General features: G+C 37.0%; 2 protein-coding genes across 15 annotated transcripts in view; one reads left to right on the top strand and one right to left on the bottom strand.

Moving 5' to 3' along the window:
- LOC139977758 (uncharacterized) overlaps nt 1–21,020 on the top strand; it is a 31,469-nt gene extending 10,449 nt beyond the window's left edge. For 6 of the 13 annotated variants that reach the window (XM_071987375.1, XM_071987381.1, XM_071987379.1 and 3 more), the window contains 12 exons: nt 3,532–3,715; nt 6,772–6,853; nt 7,518–7,578; nt 9,764–9,902; nt 11,846–11,975; nt 13,177–13,373; nt 14,874–14,957; nt 17,215–17,373; nt 17,926–17,985; nt 18,347–18,441; nt 19,159–19,278; nt 19,525–21,020. In XM_071987375.1, the coding sequence (XP_071843476.1) occupies nt 3,674–3,715; nt 6,772–6,853; nt 7,518–7,578; nt 9,764–9,902; nt 11,846–11,975; nt 13,177–13,373; nt 14,874–14,957; nt 17,215–17,241 (762 nt within the window). In that variant the 5' untranslated portion in view covers nt 3,532–3,673 and the 3' untranslated portion in view covers nt 17,242–17,373; nt 17,926–17,985; nt 18,347–18,441; nt 19,159–19,278; nt 19,525–21,020. Of the gene's footprint in view, nt 1–3,531; nt 3,716–6,455; nt 6,540–6,771; nt 6,854–7,517; nt 7,579–9,763; nt 9,903–11,845; nt 11,976–13,176; nt 13,445–14,289; nt 14,440–14,873; nt 14,958–16,280; nt 16,302–17,214; nt 17,374–17,925; nt 17,986–18,346; nt 18,442–19,147; nt 19,279–19,524 lie in introns of those variants that run through there. The other 7 variants (XM_071987388.1, XM_071987387.1, XM_071987386.1 and 4 more) reach the window with 6 other exon arrangements.
- LOC139977726 (uncharacterized) overlaps nt 1–21,110 on the bottom strand; it is a 204,413-nt gene that overhangs the window by 120,657 nt on the left and 62,646 nt on the right. The gene's annotated exons all lie outside the window — the stretch shown is intronic.

The raw sequence follows: 21,110 nt of genomic DNA, 5'->3' as shown, positions 1-21,110 counted from the left end.
CTTGCTTGGGTACGCTCTATCTCAATAAGGGAATGTTGGATTGAGGCTTAACTTGAACTATAGATCCGCCATATGGAGAAGGTGTGCCCTATTGTTTTTGGTGCCCACAAAGGTCACCAAAGGTCAGTTATGGTCCAAAAACCGAAAATATTAAAACTGCAATAACTCCCAGTGCCAATGTGCGACAAGGTTGATATTTTGGGACAAGTTGTGAACTGGTTAGGGGAGCATTTTCAAACTTAACGGTCATGTGATCCGAGGTCACCAAAGGTCAATTAATGATAAAAAACTAGTATTTTTGCGATAACTTGAGAACGAAATGTCTGTTAGGGTTGGGAGTTGCCTCAATGTAATCCAATTGTCGACCCGCATCTGGGTGACCCTTGACCTCAATTTGACCTCTGGTGACCTTTTCGTGTTTTTGGGATTTTTACAGTTTCGATGCTATTTTCAGATGTCAAAGGTACCTTCTGATCATAAATGTCAATAGGTTGACCCCGTGTGACCTTTATGTGCGAAGTTATATGGGGTCAAAGTTTTTCGGTCGGAGTTAGGATGGTTGTACAGACTTTTCGTTTTGTTTTTTGGAATCAGGAGATTAAACTACATCTGAAACCAAGGTCAAAAGGTCAAAGGTCACATTAGAAAAAATGTGCTTATTTTGGGAGGAAACAAGCAAAAAAGAAAATGTTTGGTTTTGATGCTAGATTTGGATATCAAAGGTACCTTCCGATCAAAAATGTCAATTGGTTGACACCCGTGTGACCTTTGTGTGCGAAGTTATACGAGGTCAAAGTTAATTTTCAGACATTTAACGCAACAACTCCCAGTTCCAAGGTGTGACATGGTTGATATTTTTGGACAAGTTGCAAATGGTATAGGGGAATATTTTCAAACTTAACGGTCATGTGATCCGAGGTCACCAAAGGTCAATTAATGTCAAAAAACTAGTATTTTGGGGGTAGAAAATGGGCAAAGAAAAAAATGTTTGAATTTGTATAGTTTGATGCTGTAATTTATGTCTCATCAATCAAAAATGTCAATAAGTTGACCCAAGGTGACCTTTGTATGTTAAGTTATATGAGGTCAAAGTTAATTTTCAGACATTTAGTGTAATAACTCCCAGTGCCAAGGTGTTACACAGTTGATATTTTGAGACAAGTTGCAAATGGTATATGGGAATATTTTCAAACTTAACGGTCATGTGATCCGAGGTCACCAAAGGTCAATTAATGATAAAAAACTAGTATTTTTGCGATAACTTGAAAGCAAATTGTCCGTTAGGGTTGGGAGTTGCCTCAATGTAATCCAATTGTCGACCCGCATCTGGGTGACCCTTGACCTCAATTTGACCTCTGGTGACCTTTTCATGTTTTGTGGATTTTTACAGTTTCGATGCTATTTTCAGATGTTAAAGGTAACTTCTGATCATAAATGTCAATGGGTTGACCCCCGTGTGACCTTCGTGTGCGAAGTTATATGAGGTCAAAGTTAATTTTCACACATTTAATGCAATAACTCCCAGTTCCAAGGTGTGACAAGGTTGATATTTTTGGAGTAGTTGCAAATGGTATAGGGGAATATTTTCAAACTTAACGGTAATGTGATACAAGGTCACCAAAGGTCAATTAATGATAAAAAACTAGTATTTTGGCGACAACTTGAGAACAAATTGTCCGTTAGGGTTGGGAGTTGCTTCAATGTAATTCAATTGTCGACCCGCATCTGGGTGACCCTTGACCTCAATTTGACCTCTGGTGACCTTTTCGTGTTTTGTGGATTTTTACAGTTTCGATGCTATTTTCAGATGTTAAAGGTACCTTCTGATCATAAATGTTAACGGTTTGACCCCCATTTGACCTTCGTGTGCGAAGTTATTTGAGGTCAAAGTTAATTTTCACACATTTAATGCAATAACTCCCAGTGCCAAGGTGTGACAAGGTTGATTTTTTTGGACAAGTTGCAAATGGTATAGGGGAATATTTTCAAACTTAACGGTCATGTGATCCAAGGTCACCAAAGGTCAGCTAATGTTAAAAATGTTAAAAAGTAGTATTATGGGGGGAGAAAATGGACAAAGAAAAAAATGTTTGAATTTTTACAGTCATGCTCTATTTTGGTCTCACCGATCAAAAATGTCAATTGGTTGACCTCCGGGTGACCTTTGTGTGTGAAGTTACATACAAGTTCAAAGTTAATTTTTTGACATTTAATGCAATTAAATCTCAATGCCAAGGTGTGACATGGTTGATATTTTGGGACAAGTTGTGAATGGGGTGGTGGAACATTTTGAAACTTAAAGGTCATGTCATCTGAGGTCACCATTGTTATCATATCTGTTGACACGCTTGTAGGTCTCTTATATTTCTTACATTTTCGACGCCATATTTAGATCTCAAAAGTGGCTTTTGATAAAAACTCCGATCACATTTTGTGATCACAAAAGTGTTGGCTATAGTGTTGGTTACTTTATGGGAACATGTAGGACCACAATTACTTGGACTATTTCAGCCCAATCTTGCTTGATAATATTATGTGTATTGTCATATACCCCAAGCAAGGAACCACAGTGCCCTTGGGCTCTTGTTTAGAACAGGCTTGCAAGTGTCATATGCCACCTAGTTTTATAATTGAGGTAGTTGTATGAGTATGTATGTACAAATACTATTTTATTGGGTGTGTGTGTGTGTGTGTGTGTGCGAGGGTGCGTTTGTTTTTCTATCTGACCGAGGACTTGAACAAAAGAATTTCAGGTCCTCGGTTGTGATTTCTAAAGAATCACCACGTCCTCGGAAGAATGCTATTGTATGGGGTATTGTTAGGGTTAGGGTACGTGGATTTGAAAAATGGAAAATACAATGGGGTCCTCGGTCTGGATGTAATACAAACATGTGTGCAGGTGAGTGTGTGTGCCTTGAGTTAATTGGAGACCATTACAGTTTTTAAATTGTGCATGTAACTATGAACCTAAAGTAAGTACAGTACCAGTATTATATTGTTTTTGGTGGAACTTAATCACAGAATGTTGATAAAGAAAAAGCTAGTGTACTAGATGTATATATGGAGCACATGTATTGCATTATATGTTAGTCCGCTGGGAGTTGGGGCACGGTGAGGGGAGGGAGGTTTAACCTGCGTCATTTGAAGAAATTTGTAAATTAATTTTTGGTCTTAATTCGTTAAGTTGATCTATCAGCTTAAGTGCTCCCATTTCACCTTGTCAGTGCATGTTATATTTGAAAAAATCTGTGGTTACATAACATCATTCGTAAGTGACATTACAGGCTAGACAGGAACAGTCTGCTCTGCTTACATTCTGCTTAGATGCTTTTTGTACAGAGAACATGTGTGTTGGCTTTAAAGCAATATGTTCATTGGTTGGTAGCTCAAGCACATCAGATCATGCGGCGAGTAATGACTTATTCATTAAGGGCCAATACACCAGACCTTGACTTTACTAATGGAGATTTGTGAATTTTGTTTTAAACTAATAATTATCAGCATTCTCTGTTTTTGTTTTTGGTGGTGCAGATGTCATATAGCACAAGATGGAAGAAAGCATTTGGCCTAACGGACGGGGAGTGTGTGGAAAGATTATGGTCATTTCTGAGAATTTAGTTCTCTCATATCACCAAAGAGATGACCCAATCACACAGGATCGATCTTCTAAGCGATGCACTGTTGCATTATTCTGCATGCAAACTTGCAAACCTTAGTGAGTTACTTTAATGAATGCGCCTTACATGATCAGTTATTGATGTTAAGTTAATGACTACCATGTGCATATACATCAACTATCTCAGTCAGTACAGTAAGACAACTTTCTCAAACAATATGACAGACCATTTCTACCAAGTAATACTGTGTGCCACAACCAATTTGTTTTAGTAATACACAATTGATGAACTTCCAAGATTATGCAATTTGAGTGATTTGCAGCACTTACAGAGAAATTGGTTTTGTAGGCTAAGTCTTGATATGTGTTACTTATTAAAAAAAAAATTGTGACATAACTAAAAAAAGCCAGCACCGCAAATACGAATACGAGATATGATTCTTTTTGTGGTAGTAGGCCTACATACATTACGGATACAGACATCTCATCTATATGGGCTGGGACATGTAAGCAGAAATTTGGTAGTGTTTACATTAAGATTCACCATACTTGTATTAGGTTATTTCATAAATAAAATCAGGAGCAAAGTAGACTAAGGATTTTTTTTCTGTGGAGAATCAAAATCACCACAACCCTGATTACTGCACACATGCTATAATTATTCCTGCATTAGCTAGAAGTTTCAGCTGATAGAGCTGATAAGTGAACAGGTACAATCGAACTTCCATCATTTTTGGTTTCGATGATAATTGTAACCTTTGTAATCATGCGTGTGTGTATGGGTGTGTGTGCGGGTGTGCGCGCGTTTGTGACGCCCAGCTTGTAAACAGGATATCTCAAGAAGGGAAGCTTGGACAGTTCTCATATTTGGTACATAGGAGTACCTTATTGAGTACAAGAAGCCTATTGTTGTTGGTGTAGGTCAGAGGTCATTTAAGGTCACCAGGGGTCAAATAGTGAAAAGCTTGTAAACATGATATCTCAAGAAACAAAGCTTGGATTGATTTCATTTTTGGTATGTAGGTTGATCACATTAAGTACAAAAAGCCTATCGTTTTTGGTGGATGTCGAAGGTCATTTAGGGTCACCAGGGGTCAACTTGTAAAAACCTTTTCATAATATACGGTATCTCCCATCGTCCAGCCTATAAGTAGATGACATGGGCGATTCGCCTCATAAGGATAGGAGAGCCTATTGACAATTGAAAATGATCTTACGGGCATCCGTAGATTTGAATCTGAACTCGCGACAATATCCCCATTGACTTAACTGTGTCGCTAGAAGTCCTGAATTGCTATGTACATAGCTACATACCTGTGTGTGTGTAACAGTGTCTTCCAAGGCTTGCTTGCAGACCATAGATATATAAAAGTGCTAGAGCTTCTTCAACACTTGTCACTCATCCGTATGGATATTTTGCTAAAGAGTTGATGTGATTTCGATGGAATAGTGCACTTGAATGGCGGAGCATGCCTTCTCTAGAAAATATTTGTAGATCATTGTTAGTTCTGGTTGGATGTAAGTTGCACAGGTACCACGAATTTCAAAACATTTCTTGGCCAGCTGCCAAGGAGAAACTAGGTCAAGCACCTGTGAACTTGAGATTTGCTTTCACTTCATGGAGTTGGCTGTAATGTTGGCCTAGTTTTTCTCAATAACTTGTGAAACTACCATTGACAGTCCACAAGGTTGATATTTTGGGACTAGTTGTGAATGGGGTAAGGGATTGTTTCAAAACATAACAGTCATGTGATCCAATGTCAACAAAGGTCAATCAGGGGTCAAAAACTAGTATTTTTGCAATAACTTTAGAACCAAATGTCCATCAAGGTTGGGAGTTACACTATTGTAATACAATAGGAGACCTGCATTTGGGTGACCTTTGACCTCAGGTTGACCTCCAGTGACCTGTATTAGCTTCTTTCAAGTTGATTCTTTCAAGTTTCGTGGGCATATTCCAATCTAAATTGTCCATAAGTGGACTCCTCTGCGACCTTAATGTGCGAAGTTATTAGAGATTTGGTTTGGTTTGTAATACTTGGTGTGCGGATTCATAACATTGAGTACAAGAACCCTACTGTTTTTGATGGAGGTGTGTATAACCACGTATAGACTGACCTGTGTTAGCATGCCATAGTGTTATTGTAACAGCTAGTTCTGGTTGTACTAACAAACAGAAGTCTAGTGCATTGAAGTCATCGAAACCTCAATGCATTTTGCATTCTGGTTAAGTTAAGTATGCACACATTACTCAATATCAGAACGTGCCACTTTGGTCACAAATGGTGAACTATAGAGTATCTTGTTTCCAAATATATGTCATTAATTGACAATTAATAGGGTATTTAGGTTTATTTGCATAATGAAGCATTTTTATCACAGAAAATTGGCATACGTGTGATGCATGGTTAGCTCTATAGGGAAGGTTTAAGGTAAGTAACAGAAGTTCTCATGTGTAGAACCCTGTTGTGTGGACAATCCTGTGGATCGACCATCAAAAGAACAAGGAATGTAGTTAGTCACCCACACATACCATCACCTCCAACCCTCCCCTCTTAAAATGACTAATTGTTATAGCTCAGCTGCTTTTACCCACCCCCCCCCCCCCTCTCAAGTGGACAAAATCTAAGAAACACAACTTGGGAAGATTCTCTCACCACACTTCCCTAACCCTTCCCCCTTTGCAACTCTCACTGAGGTATGCATATACAATTGAGGTAGGCCTATATACTGCTATATTATTGGTTCTTGACCTTGTGAGCCATTATAATTGCTAATGATTCCACTCAAAAATATTGATATTTATACTATATTCTTTGTTTTCCTTTTCCAAATTTAGGTACTTTCCTCTGTGTGTCATTGCAGAAGGCAAAAGATATCACCAAACAGTCTGAAAGCAAATTAAGTCGCATTTGTCAAGAATGTAAGTTACAATTAGCATCAAACACACTCGTTCATGACGTACAACAATATCAGTTTCATTGCAGGATGAAAATTGTCAACAGCACCGCTATTTTTCCAATATTTTCAATAGCCTTTTCTTTCAGAGGGGTTTCAGTTTTAGTTCTTTCATCCTAGCTCTTTTTGCATTCTCCATATATTGGCAAGAAGATGTAAAATTATGATATGTTTGTGCTTTCATATTATTCCTATAGCTAACTGTCACAATGAACACCATTAAGTCATGGCATGAGGAAGCAAAAACAATCTTGGCAAAGAAGCAAAAAACATCAAAGAGTGAGTTTATGACTTCTCTCAATAATTCAGGGCTTGTTGCTTGGAGAAGAGGGTAGTATCTTTAGGATTGCTGTGCTTTTTGTATTATACTTTTTCATTTCAGTCAAGATTCCACTAATAAGATAAACAATGCTAAAAACCCTTTTATATCAACATGGCAAAAGTAATTCTAGGCCTGATGTTTTGATCTTGACAGATTATTCTTCAGAGCAAACAGTTCGCCGTTGAAAAAGATTTGTTAAGATTGAAACATATTTTAAATATATTGTTCTTACGCTGAATCTGATTGCTATGAATTGTCCTAAGACTTCATTTGTCATTATCCTTTACAATAAGAGTCAGCTGCCAGGTTTTTTTTTTCTTGCATCTTTCAAGATTGACAAGTTTTCCCTAAATTGTTACTTTACTGTCTTCCTGGAATGCATACTGCTTGGCCAGATTTCTCAAAGTAAAGGACTCTTCGAATGGCACAAAAAAATGAAACAAAAGTTAGATGCAAATTGTTTTTTTTTTAGCCTGCAAGCTCTTGCACATATAATATGTTTTTGGCTAGTAGAGCTTGTATGTAAATTGTATGTAACCTTTAATGGAATGTACCTGCATTTGTTGCTTACATGGCTATTTTCAAGCAAAAGAGAAAGTATCTTTTCTTCATCTTTTACAGAAATCAATCTTTCTTGGAAAGAAATTTACGTTAAAAATCTGGATCTGTATCAAGCTTTGTGGTATGTTATGTTACTCTCATTGGTTGCAATGAAATCATACACTTTGTATAAACCATGCTGCCTTGTGAGTGTGCATACAGTATCTGTTTGCGTGTGTGCGTGTCTGTGTGTGATACCTTGCTTATACCCACCATATATCACAGACTGAAAAAGAAGTTCATGCAGATCTGAAGTATACATAGGTGAAGGGTAACACTGTTTCCCAAGAAGATTACAGTACATCTGAGACATATCTTTACTTCGATTTGTTAGATTCTTCACAAAAAAACATGCTTCATTGAAACCCAAGTGATGCGTGTTTTCATTACATACTCTTCAGTAGGAAAAATTGCTCACATTTCTGTACATATTCCTGATAGTACGTGATTGCATGCCACTACTGTAACTCTCTGTATATGTAGTGGAATCAGAAGGAAGGGAGGGAGGGGGGAGTGGTCATGGATGATATCATTATTTTCATATTGTGTAATGAATTTTTTAGTGCACACACATGGCATTGTCTAAGGAGGTCTGCCCCCTCTCATATACTGGTCCCCACATGTTGTATATATTTATGCAGTTTGAATGTGTTTGCAATGTATCAGTGTCATTGGCTCTACGATGTACAATTTGGTAGCTGTCTGTTACTGTTTTTCTTTGGGGGGGGCAGGGGGAAAGAATATGTCAGTGAACTAAAGTGTTTTCAGAGTTTGAAATCATGCAGCTATGAGTTAATCATATTTAGTGTAGTAGCCAATGGAACGTTCTATATCTTTCTAAATTTTATTACCCATTTATTAATAACCCAGTGAAAGAATTAATCAACAGTAAATGATTTAAGGCAAATAAACTGTAACCCTACACTTCAAAACCAAAATTTGAGTTTCCTTTTCCATTCAGGTATTAAGCTGGATACTTAAAAAAGGAGGGGCGGGGGGGGGGGGGGTCACCAAATGGTCAAAATAAAATGGAAATACAAGAATAAAAAAAATTAATCAGAACAAGTGTGCAGAATTTGAACCTTTCACCATTCTTCAAAAATTCTTTCAAAAAAGTGAATGTTGGCTGTTAATTGACTTGAAGCTGTTTACACTTGACTTAAATGTATTGCCAAAACAAATGGGACATACAACAACACATCTTAATAACAACTGTGTCATTAAATGAAACTAGAAGGCACTAATTTTAGGATGAAAGCTGAAATACTAGCAGCTGATGTGGGGGACTATCATTTCATCAGTGATTGGGGAAGGGTCTAACCGGGCCCCTTTATGCCTCTGCCATCGATCAATACAATGAAGTTAGTCAACCATTATTCTACATAATAATGGTGACAATACCAATTGTTCATTTTCCATCTACTCATAGCTAATTGGCACATTGTTCTTATTGCTCTAAATATTTTCAAATGTTTGACAGGTACCTTATCTAACCATCTGTATACAGGGCAGTTACAACATAAGCCTATAGTTTGTTTTCATTCCCCCATCCCCAATCAATGTAGTAGTGATATCTTTTGACTGTTCCTAAAGGAGGTTTTCTTTTAGCTGTTACCAGGCCTGTTGATTAGTGTTGCAGTAGAAACTAAGTGTTTCTGAAATAAATAAATATAAATTCCACTGCAATTTGTTACTGCATCCTGTCCTTGGAATTTATCTCAGCTTGAGAAGATTTTGAGATTAAATTTATGGCGTTAACCCTCAGCAGCAGCTGTGATGACATTTACCCTGGTTACAACCTAAAGTCTTGCCATATTCCCCACTGACACATTAGAGAAGAATCAACTGAGGTAGCATATAACCTTGAAGTCACTTGTAAAACAAATAGTGTGGACAAGCTAGGCATAATGTAGGAAAGACCTCGGCACCTTGCATGCTCACCTGAATATTGCCAAGTAAGGACATGCAGAAATGGTAAATTTCCTCTAGATTGGTAATAAAAAGATTAAAGAATTTTGTCCAAAGGTGATCATATTTGAAAATCTAGCATATAGGGCCAAATACAGTAAACCTTCAATTTTGTAAAGTCCATTATAAAGTTGCTAGTACATGTAATATTGGTTGGTTTAAATAAAACATAAAGAAAAATTTAACAAGCATTTAAGCAATTATGCTTTTGAAATATGACTACATGTTGCTAAATAGGCTTCTTGTAAATTAAATAAATTGCTTCCCCAGCAGAATTTACATTTCTGTTTCTTTTGTAGGAATTCACTTACTGCTGATGAGATTAAACTACTTGAGGAATATTGGTGTAATGGGCTGCAGAGTTATGGGAGCAGTTTGAACAAGAAAAAGACATTGGAGTTAACCAAACAAACTTCATTAAGTACCAGAAGAATAAAGGTCAGTTTAAAATTTATTATTTTGCTCAAATTTGAACAATGAGTTAATTTTCTGCCACCGCTGTTTCGTTTCCTATGAGTTTGATATTTTGAGAGCTCAACCCGGTCGTGATGTTAGAAAGCCCACTTAAATGTACTCTAGGGTCTTTCCAGTAAGAAAGCCAATAATGGCTGGTAGAGTCAGTTGTGCCATGTAAAATTAATCCATAGTTCATCAGAATGTGAAAGTTGGTGAACAGCTGTACTGTACATTGGCTAGGGATGGTGCAGGTGTAAATTGTGCAAACTGTTCTGTCAATTCAGAGGTCATCACTTCTGCATCTCTCAGAAACCTCATAAATAGGTCTTGCCTGGACACATTGTATAGCACTTGTCTATGTGTTCTCAATATACTATAGGAAACACTCCCTGTTTAATTTCCCATAGAAGCAGTACTCTATGACTCACAGACCAGAGTTAGCAGTTTCATGCAAGCCATGATACATGCCTGTCTGTTTTCTTGAGAATTGAGATAATTGCATTCTTTTATACCCTTATACAGTGTTTACATAGTACATAGGTCTACTCATTCTTACCCTGGTCAGCAGTATAATTTAGTCATTAACCTTTAAGAAATGCTGCAAACATGACATGTATCTGACATTTGTAAGATTGCAAATTTGGATGTTCTATGAATTAATCCCACTACCCCTCAACCCCCCCCCCCCATCCCAGCTATACACTGGACAGTTCTTTCAAAGGCTAGTTTATCATGAATATCCTGCTTACATTTAGATCCCCAGTGTGTGATCATGCCGTTGTAATTAAGTATAACATGTTTTGTAGCTGTCTTGCCACATGTATAAAACTATGTCACATACTTTGTGTAAAGGTCCCAGTTGATCTGTGGTCATGAATGAACAGCTTTGTTAGGGATCTACTTCCCCTCTGCAGAGCTTATCTTGTAAATTCCTCAAACACAAGGTCTTTAAACTTTTGATGGTTCAGATCTGCATTTGAACTGCAGAACAAATTTACCATCCATAATCTCAGGATCTCTTAGGTTGGACCTGAACTCCTTTAGGAACAGAGAAATTTTGTTTATTTCATATATTTTAGTTTGTATGTTTTGTGTATAGTGGAGGCAAATTACCTCAATCTGTGGCCATATCCTGAAATGTCACAGCTGAATGTATTTCCAGCGCATTGTGAAAGAAGTTTTGTTTGGGTCTTCCTAATAAAGAGTTAGCAGATTGATTTGAAAATTTACATAGTTTAATTGGGTTCATTGGAATTATATGATTGTATGGCAGCCTGCAGCAATCAGGCTATCAGGATATCTCAGAGCTCAGGTTAAGAAATCATCATCTTAGCTACTGAGTATGTAGAAAGCTGGGGCCTTCCTTGCGAGGCTTAAATGTGTTTGCTCTGTGGTGCTCTACATTAATTATTTGAAGCAAGTCTAGCATCAGCGTGGCAAGTTCTTTTCCATTACACCTACATCTCCCATCATTACGTTATAACAATACTTGACTTCAACCTTCTTTCACTTAAATTCATTGGCAACATAATGTGCTACATCAGCATATTCTTAGGCCTGTCTGGATTTTGTATGGATTACACTGTTTACCAAAATTTGTAACCTACACTTGCAGCAGTGATTATTCATTCAATGTTTGCCACGCATGGCAATTGCCATCAGCTACCATGATGTTGATGAGCCAAATATTGGTAAGCTGAGTTGACCAAATCTGTCTTATTAATCTGACGATTAAAAATTGCATTCAATAGTTGAGAAGGTTGAAAGACAAACATGAAGAAATGTTCCAAGAATGTTCAATATCTCTAGGCCACTACCATCACTAGATTAAATTTAGCTTCTGACTTGATCATACTTTATTGGATTGTTTGTAATTGTTTGAATGACACTTGACATACCGTTTGTTTTTTTATATATCTCATTAGAACTGGATTGACAACAAAAAAACAAAGCAAGTCAGAAGAAAATTTGGCAGCCGCAGCAAAGCACCTTCACTAAAACCCAGGAAAAAGAGTGCCTATAGCTGCTTCATGGCAGAGTATATTTCAGAACATGGTGGGTACAGTAGACATGAAGTTCATTATATTTGAGTAGTCAAGAAAATCCAACCTTGTTTCTGATGCAAGTCACAAGTCTTTTAATTTTATTGTTAGAAGAATTGAGCAAACATCCAGCTTTACTATTGGCTTTCTTTGTGTTGGTTTTGAAGGAGGTGGCTTGAGTCCCCCCCCCCCCCTTCTATCCTTCCCACAATCACTTTCCTTGATTAGATGTGACATAGATTGTTAGCATGCATACCATGACATTTCAAAGAAAAACAAATTAAGAAAATGTGATACTAGTACTGATCATAATGGTGGTACTACACCCAGCTGTTTGCTCTATCTGACTGGGGTAGGAGTCCACATAGTCTAAATTCCAACACAGGACTAACAAAATGTAAGATGACATGTGGGTTACTAAATTGCCATAAGAAGAGAAAGTGGTGAGCTCTTCATGATTTCTTTACCATAAGTCAGCTCATACACAGCTCAACATGACAATGTTCACCTTTATGCAACCAAGGTAAGGATATCATGTCTGTCTGACATAAGTCTATCTGTCTGTCAGCCTGTCTCTGTGTCCAAATTTGGAAAGATTCTTCTTTTCACACAGTGTCCAATGTAACTGAATAAAATTTGATGAAGTTGGATGATTGGTATCTGTGTTGTTCATGAGCTTGTGATCAAGGTCATGTATGGCTTAAGATGTGACATAGATATGCCTGGGATATTCAAGAATTTGAATTGGAGCCTACTTCTAGAGATTATTAACATGTGTTCATTGTATTAAGTTTGCAATGCCTGATCAAGATTCATAGTGTTCTCTAGTCCTGATTGTTTGTGAGAATTTAATTACTTGAGGCCTGATCACAAGTTGTGTACTGGTTCCAGTCATTTTGTGTTCAAAATATCGTACTTCTATGTAAGCATGCATGGTTTGTGGGATATAGGACAAGGGGTTGTCTCCTGCACATGTACAAATGTGTACAATAGATCTGCATGCAAGTAGTCAAGTAATACTGTGTAATGTTGTCTGGAGTGGTCTATATATGCTACACTCCGTACATTCATTGCATGAAACAAGTTCTCTGTCTGAATTCCAAGTAATTAACCACCTTTAGGGATGCAGCTATCTGTATAAAGTACTGACATTGATCTGCCTTTTATCATAATTGCCTAAATGAGTTAATCTTCAATTTTTCTTTGTTTTGCAGCAACATCACCTGAAAACCAGGCTACAACCCTTAACAAAGCCAATGAAGCATGGAAGAAAGTCAAGGGTACACCAGAAGTAAGCAAATACAAGGAGCAAGCAGATAACAAAAATAGGATGGAAGCCGAAGGTGCTACAATCAGGCAGGAGCATAAGAAGGTCATGGCCAGGCACATTTTGACTGAAATCAAGAAAATGGTAAAAAACTGAAATAGCAGTAACCAAAGGCTATCATTTGCAGTAAGAGTGTTTATAAACACAATTTCATGGTATGTCAGTTACATACTGCAGAAATTTCAGTGGAAGACTGATGACTATAACAATCTGTATGCATATTGAAAACAATTAGAGCTGCATATTGTTTCACTCCCATCTGTAGGTATGACATTGCAGGTGTTATCATGGCTGCTAATTAAATAGTCTTTCACTTATATTTTTATTGCCTGAGTTGGACTCCAATGACTATGCCAAATTATGTTTCTCTATTTCATTACTGATGAAAATACTCTAGTACAACATTCCCATGCACTTGACACTTGACATAAGAATTAAGACGCAAACTCTAACCAATTTCCCCCATATGATAGAACCTGCATGGAACCGCTACGTACCTCCACATTTTTTTTTGCAATTAAAGCAGAGGAAAAACCTTCACTGTTCCTATTGTTTTTATTAATATCCAACTAGGAAGCTAAAGTGATGTGATTTCAGTAGTAGTGGGTGAGGGAATTTTCTGCTCTGTACTGAAGAACAGCAAAGTCATATTTCAAAGTATTAAACAAAATACAACAATCACAATCAAATTTACCACAAAAGTCATAACCAGTAAAGCAGATTGACTCTGTGATGTTGCATGTTAACTCCAGTTACTGTATTCTTTCATAGAGGTCACAAGCATGTCTGGTATGATATCGTTGACTCAAATAACTAGCAATTCAATAATTTACCTGAATATTGCAATGAATTATCATTGGGGTATTGTGGTGTAAAACAAAAAGATATTCCGTCTTTTTTTTTGCACGTCTGTGTGTGTGCGTGTGTGAGATTGTTGAGGGTGCTTTAATGTTTGTTCGTATTACTGGGAGTAATATAATTGTTCTTCATTTCTTTCCAGTGTTTTCAAATTGAAGAATTGGACTATGAAGCAATGTTCGTTGCCATAGATACAGAGCAAAATCTCCATAGTTCAGGAACTTAACTGAAGGCCAAAAGTTTTTAGATAAAGAGGTAGAACTCTTACGAAAATTTTGACTGAGTGTTATAGGTATGCAAAACAATTTCATTGTTGAGTTACTATTCATTGCAGTTATTTATTAGTCAAGTGGCATAGAGACTTTAAATGCCTGGAAGTCAGATTGCTTTGACTTCATCGCTCTTGCCGACCAACATCCCTTTTCAAATTCTAGCAAACCAAAAAAAAAAAGAGTTGCTGATGTAAATTTGAAGTAGTAAGTAGAGCAATTATATGAATGGGTTTTCCAGTAGAAGTCAAATCTATAAGGTGGTGTAATGTACAGTAGCACAAGTAGCGCGAGTTCCTGCTGGATGATCTAATATACATACATGTATATTTATATATATACATACAATTATCCCACGAAAATCAACTGCATATGAGGAAATATTTAAACGTCATACATTCATTTTGAAGGTAGATCAAACTTGTAATTTTTTTCTTCTTTCTGTTTCATTCAATAGGGGGTAATGCTGATGGTCCTGTTAAAGAAGCAACCCGTGCAACACTACGTACCAGCGTGCAGGAGCTCTTTAACGAAAAATACTGTAAGTGAAACTGACTAACTCACGTTCATTGATTGCATCTTGGGAGAGAAATATTATTATTGTCTTATTGTCACTTATAACTCATTAGCAATGAACAGGAATTTTTTTGATATGATAAAGTCAAATTCCATTCTTTAATTGCTGAGTGAAATACGAACAACTGGAACATCAGTCAATCAGTTTCCCAATTGTTCACAGTGCTACTTACATTAGCTGCCTAATATTGATTGTTCGTTATGATGAGCTGCAGACATTAAAATACTATACTCCAATTTTTCGGCTCATAGTAAAGTATTTACTACACAAACAATACTGTGCGTGGTTTCCATTAAGTTGAAAATGAAAGCAATTTAAAGAAGTTTGATGTGTTAGCAGATTCTCACTGACCAGAAATGTGATGCGTACAAGCTAATGAAAGTACAGGTTACCGTGTGACGTCATTCTGCAGAATGTACCCCATACGCAAAACAATAACAATGGACTTTCTTTTTACTTCTCTTAAGAAAGTGAGCCATTTATTAACTTCAGTCTTGCAGTAAACATGCAGCTACAGGAGAAAGAAATGGTTGTTAGAATTGTTCACACATAGCTACTTGAACTCATTTTGGTTGGCAGTTCTTCAATTACAAGTAAATTATGGTTACAAACCTGCATCTACGACTGATCATATTTTGTAAGATTCGTTGCCATTATAGGCCACTTTACATAGTGTGCGGTATGATATTGAGGCCTTGCAGCAATTCCGATTCTTACCTTGTGAAAATATCAACATTTCAGGTATTTCTTCATTTTTGTTGCAATTAATCGTGTTTGCAGTTAGTTTCGGTCAGTGGATGCAGTTGAATCCAAGAAATACAAAGCTCTGCGGGGTATATGTCTCAGTCTTGCTGCCATAAAGTAAAATGCTTTCAGCAAGTCACAACTCCACAAAAGCAGATACACAAGCAATTGGAACACCACAGAAAAAAATGCCTGATGGATTCCTTGTTACACATTTTAAGAGTTTCAAATGCAATAACTTTTACCGTCTCAGGAAAATATATACATTAGGAAGTCTGTAGTCGAGCACAATTGGCATGGATAATTTCAAATTGTATAGCAAACATGCCAAATATTCAAAGCATACTTCCAGCCTACCAATAAGGATGACTATCTCTGTTAACAGAAGGCCCAAAAATGGAACTAATCAGTATCGATCTAGTATAGCCCATCATTCTTCCTAAGGTAAATAAAAAGGCTAAAACTCTTCGCCGGTTGAATAAGTCATATTTTCTCTCATCCCTGTTGTCTAATACCCGTCCTTATAAACCTGGATTTACCTAGATATGACTAAGTGACGTGAAAACAACGGTCAGCCTGGCATATGAAAGATATTGCTTATACCACCCACTGACTGAAATGACCAGGGTAAAAAAATTGACGCACAAAAGGTAAAAATTCTGAGTTTAGAAATAAACATCTTACATAACGCCAATTCGTCCCAAGGAAACTATTCGGAAGAATGTATCCTCTGTCCCAGTCATCGTTTCTGAAGTGTGCTGAACATATTTTTGCCGTCATACGGTGGGAAACCTGGGAGCGAGAAAGTCTTTGCGAGTTCTCCTGACAAAATAAATCCAGAGCCTGGAGCATTTGTTGTGGGTTTGATGACTGGGAAACATAAAGAAACTAAAACTTTGGTTCTAAAAAGTGTATTGGCAACATCCTACTACACAAATCATTGGCATTTTGATACTAACAGTTTATATATGACAGCGTGTCGTACAGGCATAGTACCGTACTGAAGTGAATAGCTGGATCGAAGGTTTTCCTCACACAACTCCGCACATCTACGTCACAGGGTGAACTACAGTCACTTGAGCGCTTAGGAATGTTTGTGAAAATAGGAATTTTTTTGTCCGAAAGTGCTAAGGTTTTACTGAGTCCCACAATAACATAATGCAATTTGTCATAATGGAAGTGAAAAGATGTAACATAAATATGAACAGATTAGAGGATGTAGAAAAACCACCAGCTATGCATGTTAAAGGAATTAAAATGTTTTCAACTTAAGGAAACTTGCAAAGCTTTAATGTTGGGAAGGTTTCCAGTGAATAGTACAGTTCTTGTGTGTTAATATTACACTGTTAGCTGGATGGAGGCATGAACTTGAGTTTATCACGTAAACTAGTAAACTATATTACTAGCTATCTGATTTAAGGCACATTGCTATCCCTGCAACATTTTAAGGACACATGTTTGATTTATATGACCACAGATGCAGGTACGAGCAGAAGAACAATGAGCAACAAGCAGCTTGCTATGGGGAATATTGTGGTAGATGGTCTGTCACCTGGTATTACCTGTAAACGACCGTCTGCGTATGGAGTCCATGATCTGCAAGCAATATTACGCAGCAAAAATAGTATTACAATCCGTAAGTTTGTTGTTTTATTTGTATGTCTTACTAGTAAAGCCAGCTCACGAGGCAAACTAGTGTTATACCTTTCAGTGAGCAGATATCCTTTTGCTTTTTACAGTCATCAATTGTTATAAAGCTAAGCAGGAGAATTGGAACACTTACAAACATGATATGAGGGTAGAGGAGGGGGGGGGGTTGAGTGAACATAGGGGCTGGGTGTTTTTGCTGCAGAACTTCATTGAAATTGTCACATGATACATGCTGGCAGGTACACACAATACCAGCTTAAAGGGATATAATCACAATGAAATATATTCACTGAAATGGAGGAGGGAGGGGTCTGTCCATAATAGAGATAGTGGTATGTTTTATAGTTACACCACTGCATACATTTTGACCCTGGGCTTAAGGTACTTGCTGTTTTTTTTGTCCTGTAATGGTGCTCATGACTGTACACATTTATATTGTCCATATATTGTTGTATATACTTATAGTGTGTGTAAGTTCTCATGAGAACATATTGTAACCAATCAAGTTTATTTCACTTTCATTGCTTTTCCTCACAAGGTTCTTCCAGCAATGCAACTATTACTCCAGATGCCAATTGCCCAGCAGCAAATGAACATGGTACGTACAAAACTTATATCGACCTTAAAGTTTGCTGATATAACATACTTTTTAAAAATATCTTTTGTTCGATTTTACAGCACAAGTCATTTCACTTCCTGTTCAAAATCTTAACCTTTTGGTTTAAGCTAGTTGACCATTTGTTAACAATTCTCTGGAGCAAAATGACTGTACTACACTCAGGCTAATTGTAGTTCTGCAGTTTTGTTCTGCAGTTTTGTAGTGACCATGATCAGAATGTTAATATGTCGGCAGCAGAATTGCACATATCTAAGTTTAAAACAAAACAAATATAATCAATTTTATATAATGTGCTTGCTCACTGTGTTTGTTCCCTTTTCTCTGTAATTTCTGTTTGCAGTGTCTGTTAGTGATGATAGTCAAATGCTAGACCAGGATCAAGACCAAGGCTCTAGACGCGTGATGAAGCTGTTCATCCATCCTACGACCAAGAGGGTTAGTGGTTTGGCTGTCATGTTCTACTTCATTTCTATCTTTATTGCAGTGGTTAGAACATTCTTTGCTTATGCATGCAACAAGCATTGCATTTCATCATTTTTGGTTTTGATGATAATTGTAACCTCTTAGTCGTGATGCATGCATGTGTATGTGTTGTGAAGTAAAGCTTGTAAACACGATATCTCACAGAGAGAAGCGTGGACATATCATGTGAAATGTCAGATTTAATAAGTGACATGCAAGGTGATATATTACAGGGTATTTATTTTGTATCTATTATCTCCAAAAGTTACTGGAGTGACAAAGATTTTGTAGTATCTTAGGGGAGTATTTGTCACCATGACACTCAGGCAAACCCTTGTTAGTACTCAGTGTGCCAGTGAGCATTCCTATCCTAAAAAGTGACAAATGTCATGTCCAGTGCATGATGTAATTCCCAATGTGATTGTTTCTTATTAAAACTAATGAGTCTCACATAAACATCCATGACAGAAGTGAATTACATTAAAGTCATTAACTTGTAGCTTCTGTCCTTCTTAAATGTGAATGGTACCATTACTTCCAGTCATTACATTCTGCTGAAATAGCAAATTTGTTTATTCTTTTTATCCCTTTCATCATCTCATTTCATTGGAAGTTACGAAGATTGTAGCAACCCGATGCATGAGTTTGCACTTCTAATGGAACTATGTTTCATCTTCAGAATCTCCATAGAACCTGCAGTCATTCTGCTGGACATATTGGAAGACTTACACTCATGTCCAGAAAATACTGAGGAAGATGTGCATGAAGAGGTAGAAGCAGGAGAAGAAAAAGAGCAGGAAGACAAAGCAGGTATGGTGACCCTGTTTCCATAGTATTACACCTTAACCAACAATGTAGATGATTATGTTGCTTTTAACAGATTTCTCAACATGCTTACATCTGTTGCACATTGTGGGTTCCTGCTTCTAGGGCATAGGCTTACTGATTTGAACATAGTTTTCAAGCTGGAGTAGCAACTTCCTGATTAATCATTCACCACTATTATTGTTAAATGATTAAGTTTACCATGCTATTAAAAGTATTTTTTTGTTTCAGCTGATTTCTTCCCGGTGGAGAAAGTCCTTAAGAAGAGGCAGAAGAAGGGAGAAACTCAGTATCTGGTCAAGTGGCACGGGTACTCTTCCAAGTAAAATCAATGGGTAGATGCAGGGAGCATCTCAAAGGAAGCCCTGGATATGTATAAAGGCATTTAAGGATTTCCACTTATATCTCCTCAATTTTTTATTTAGAATAGCATAATTGTTTAAGTAGTAGCTGGGCAAGTGTTTGGTTGTATGTTGAGTGTAATTAAGATGTTTCAGTAGAGTAAATGCCAGGCTACGGCATGACGTTGCCATGTTTCCTTGTTTAGGTATATGAGTTCTTTTAAGCAATCAAGTAGAACACAGTCGACGTAGAGTATTAACAAATAACATGTTATAATTTATTGCGTTACATCATTCTGAACAGGACAGATATATAGGACGACATGTCCAAGGTTACTTGTTAACAGATAGAGAGACAGGGTGAACAAGGACGAGCAGACGGCATGCTGTAACTTATATTTCAATATGCAAATACACAGCTCATTAACATACAGGTGCAGATTATACAATGTAGTGCATCGTTTGCACATGTACATATGAATGCATATTCAATAACATTACATCCCCCTTTCTTTAATAAGTTGGGAGTCTTAGATAGGCTACAATAAATTAAACTTTCTTAAAAATTACAAGGGCTTTGTGTAAGTCTGGTAGTATTTTGCAACAATACTACACAGCTTGTAAAAATCATACATCCAACATTATTCTCTTCTATACTCTCCGACCAGACCTAGTAACATAATCATCTTCTTGTGGGTCTGGACCTTGTGGTTCTGGTGCCAGAATATATTCTATTTCTGAACTGGGGTCAGAGTTATGGGTTATAATCTCTGACTGGGGTAGAACCTTTTTCACTTCCTTAAAATGTTTCCTATTCCTCCTCAGGAATTTGAATTTCATACGATCGTGATTCATGTCTTTGCTTTAGTAATGTACCTGGGGTCCATTTGCCTGAACTTTGGTCTTGTACATATACACTTTGTCCGGGAACCAACGGACTCAAAAGGTTTTGCTATTTTATCATGATAGAATTTCTGTGTCCTGCCTATCCTGCATACGGTCAAAAATTGAATCACGATCAACATTCTTATTTTGTACTCTGACAGGAAGATTAGATTTCACCTTACGATTGAGCTTTATTAATATATATTTAATACATTTACATGTGTGGTTGGGGTTTCTTAAATGTATTATGAGGAAATATGAATAAAATAATTGTATTTGTGAAAAGATGCATGGAAAAATGAGAACATGTTCAAAGGGCATCGGTATCATATTGCATGTTTGAAGTATTTTAGACAGCTGCTGTGTATGTCAATGATATTTCTGTTACGTGTATGTTTATTAGTTGCAGTAGCAGCTGCAATTGTCAGTAGTTTGGAGGGCATTCGATTGCCAGGTCTTGAGTGAGACAGACACCTCAATAGATGTACTAAATGCATGCAACTCATCATGTATGCTTTCTATTTTCAACCACGCATCGCTCTGCTGGAAAGCCCTCATAATTATTTATATACTAGGACACATTATAACACC

Source organism: Apostichopus japonicus, chromosome 12, assembly GCF_037975245.1.
Source record: "Apostichopus japonicus isolate 1M-3 chromosome 12, ASM3797524v1, whole genome shotgun sequence".
In the NCBI taxonomy this organism is placed as follows: Eukaryota; Metazoa; Echinodermata; class Holothuroidea; order Aspidochirotida; family Stichopodidae; genus Apostichopus; species Apostichopus japonicus.
This window is presented reverse-complemented; position numbering and strand designations above follow the sequence as displayed.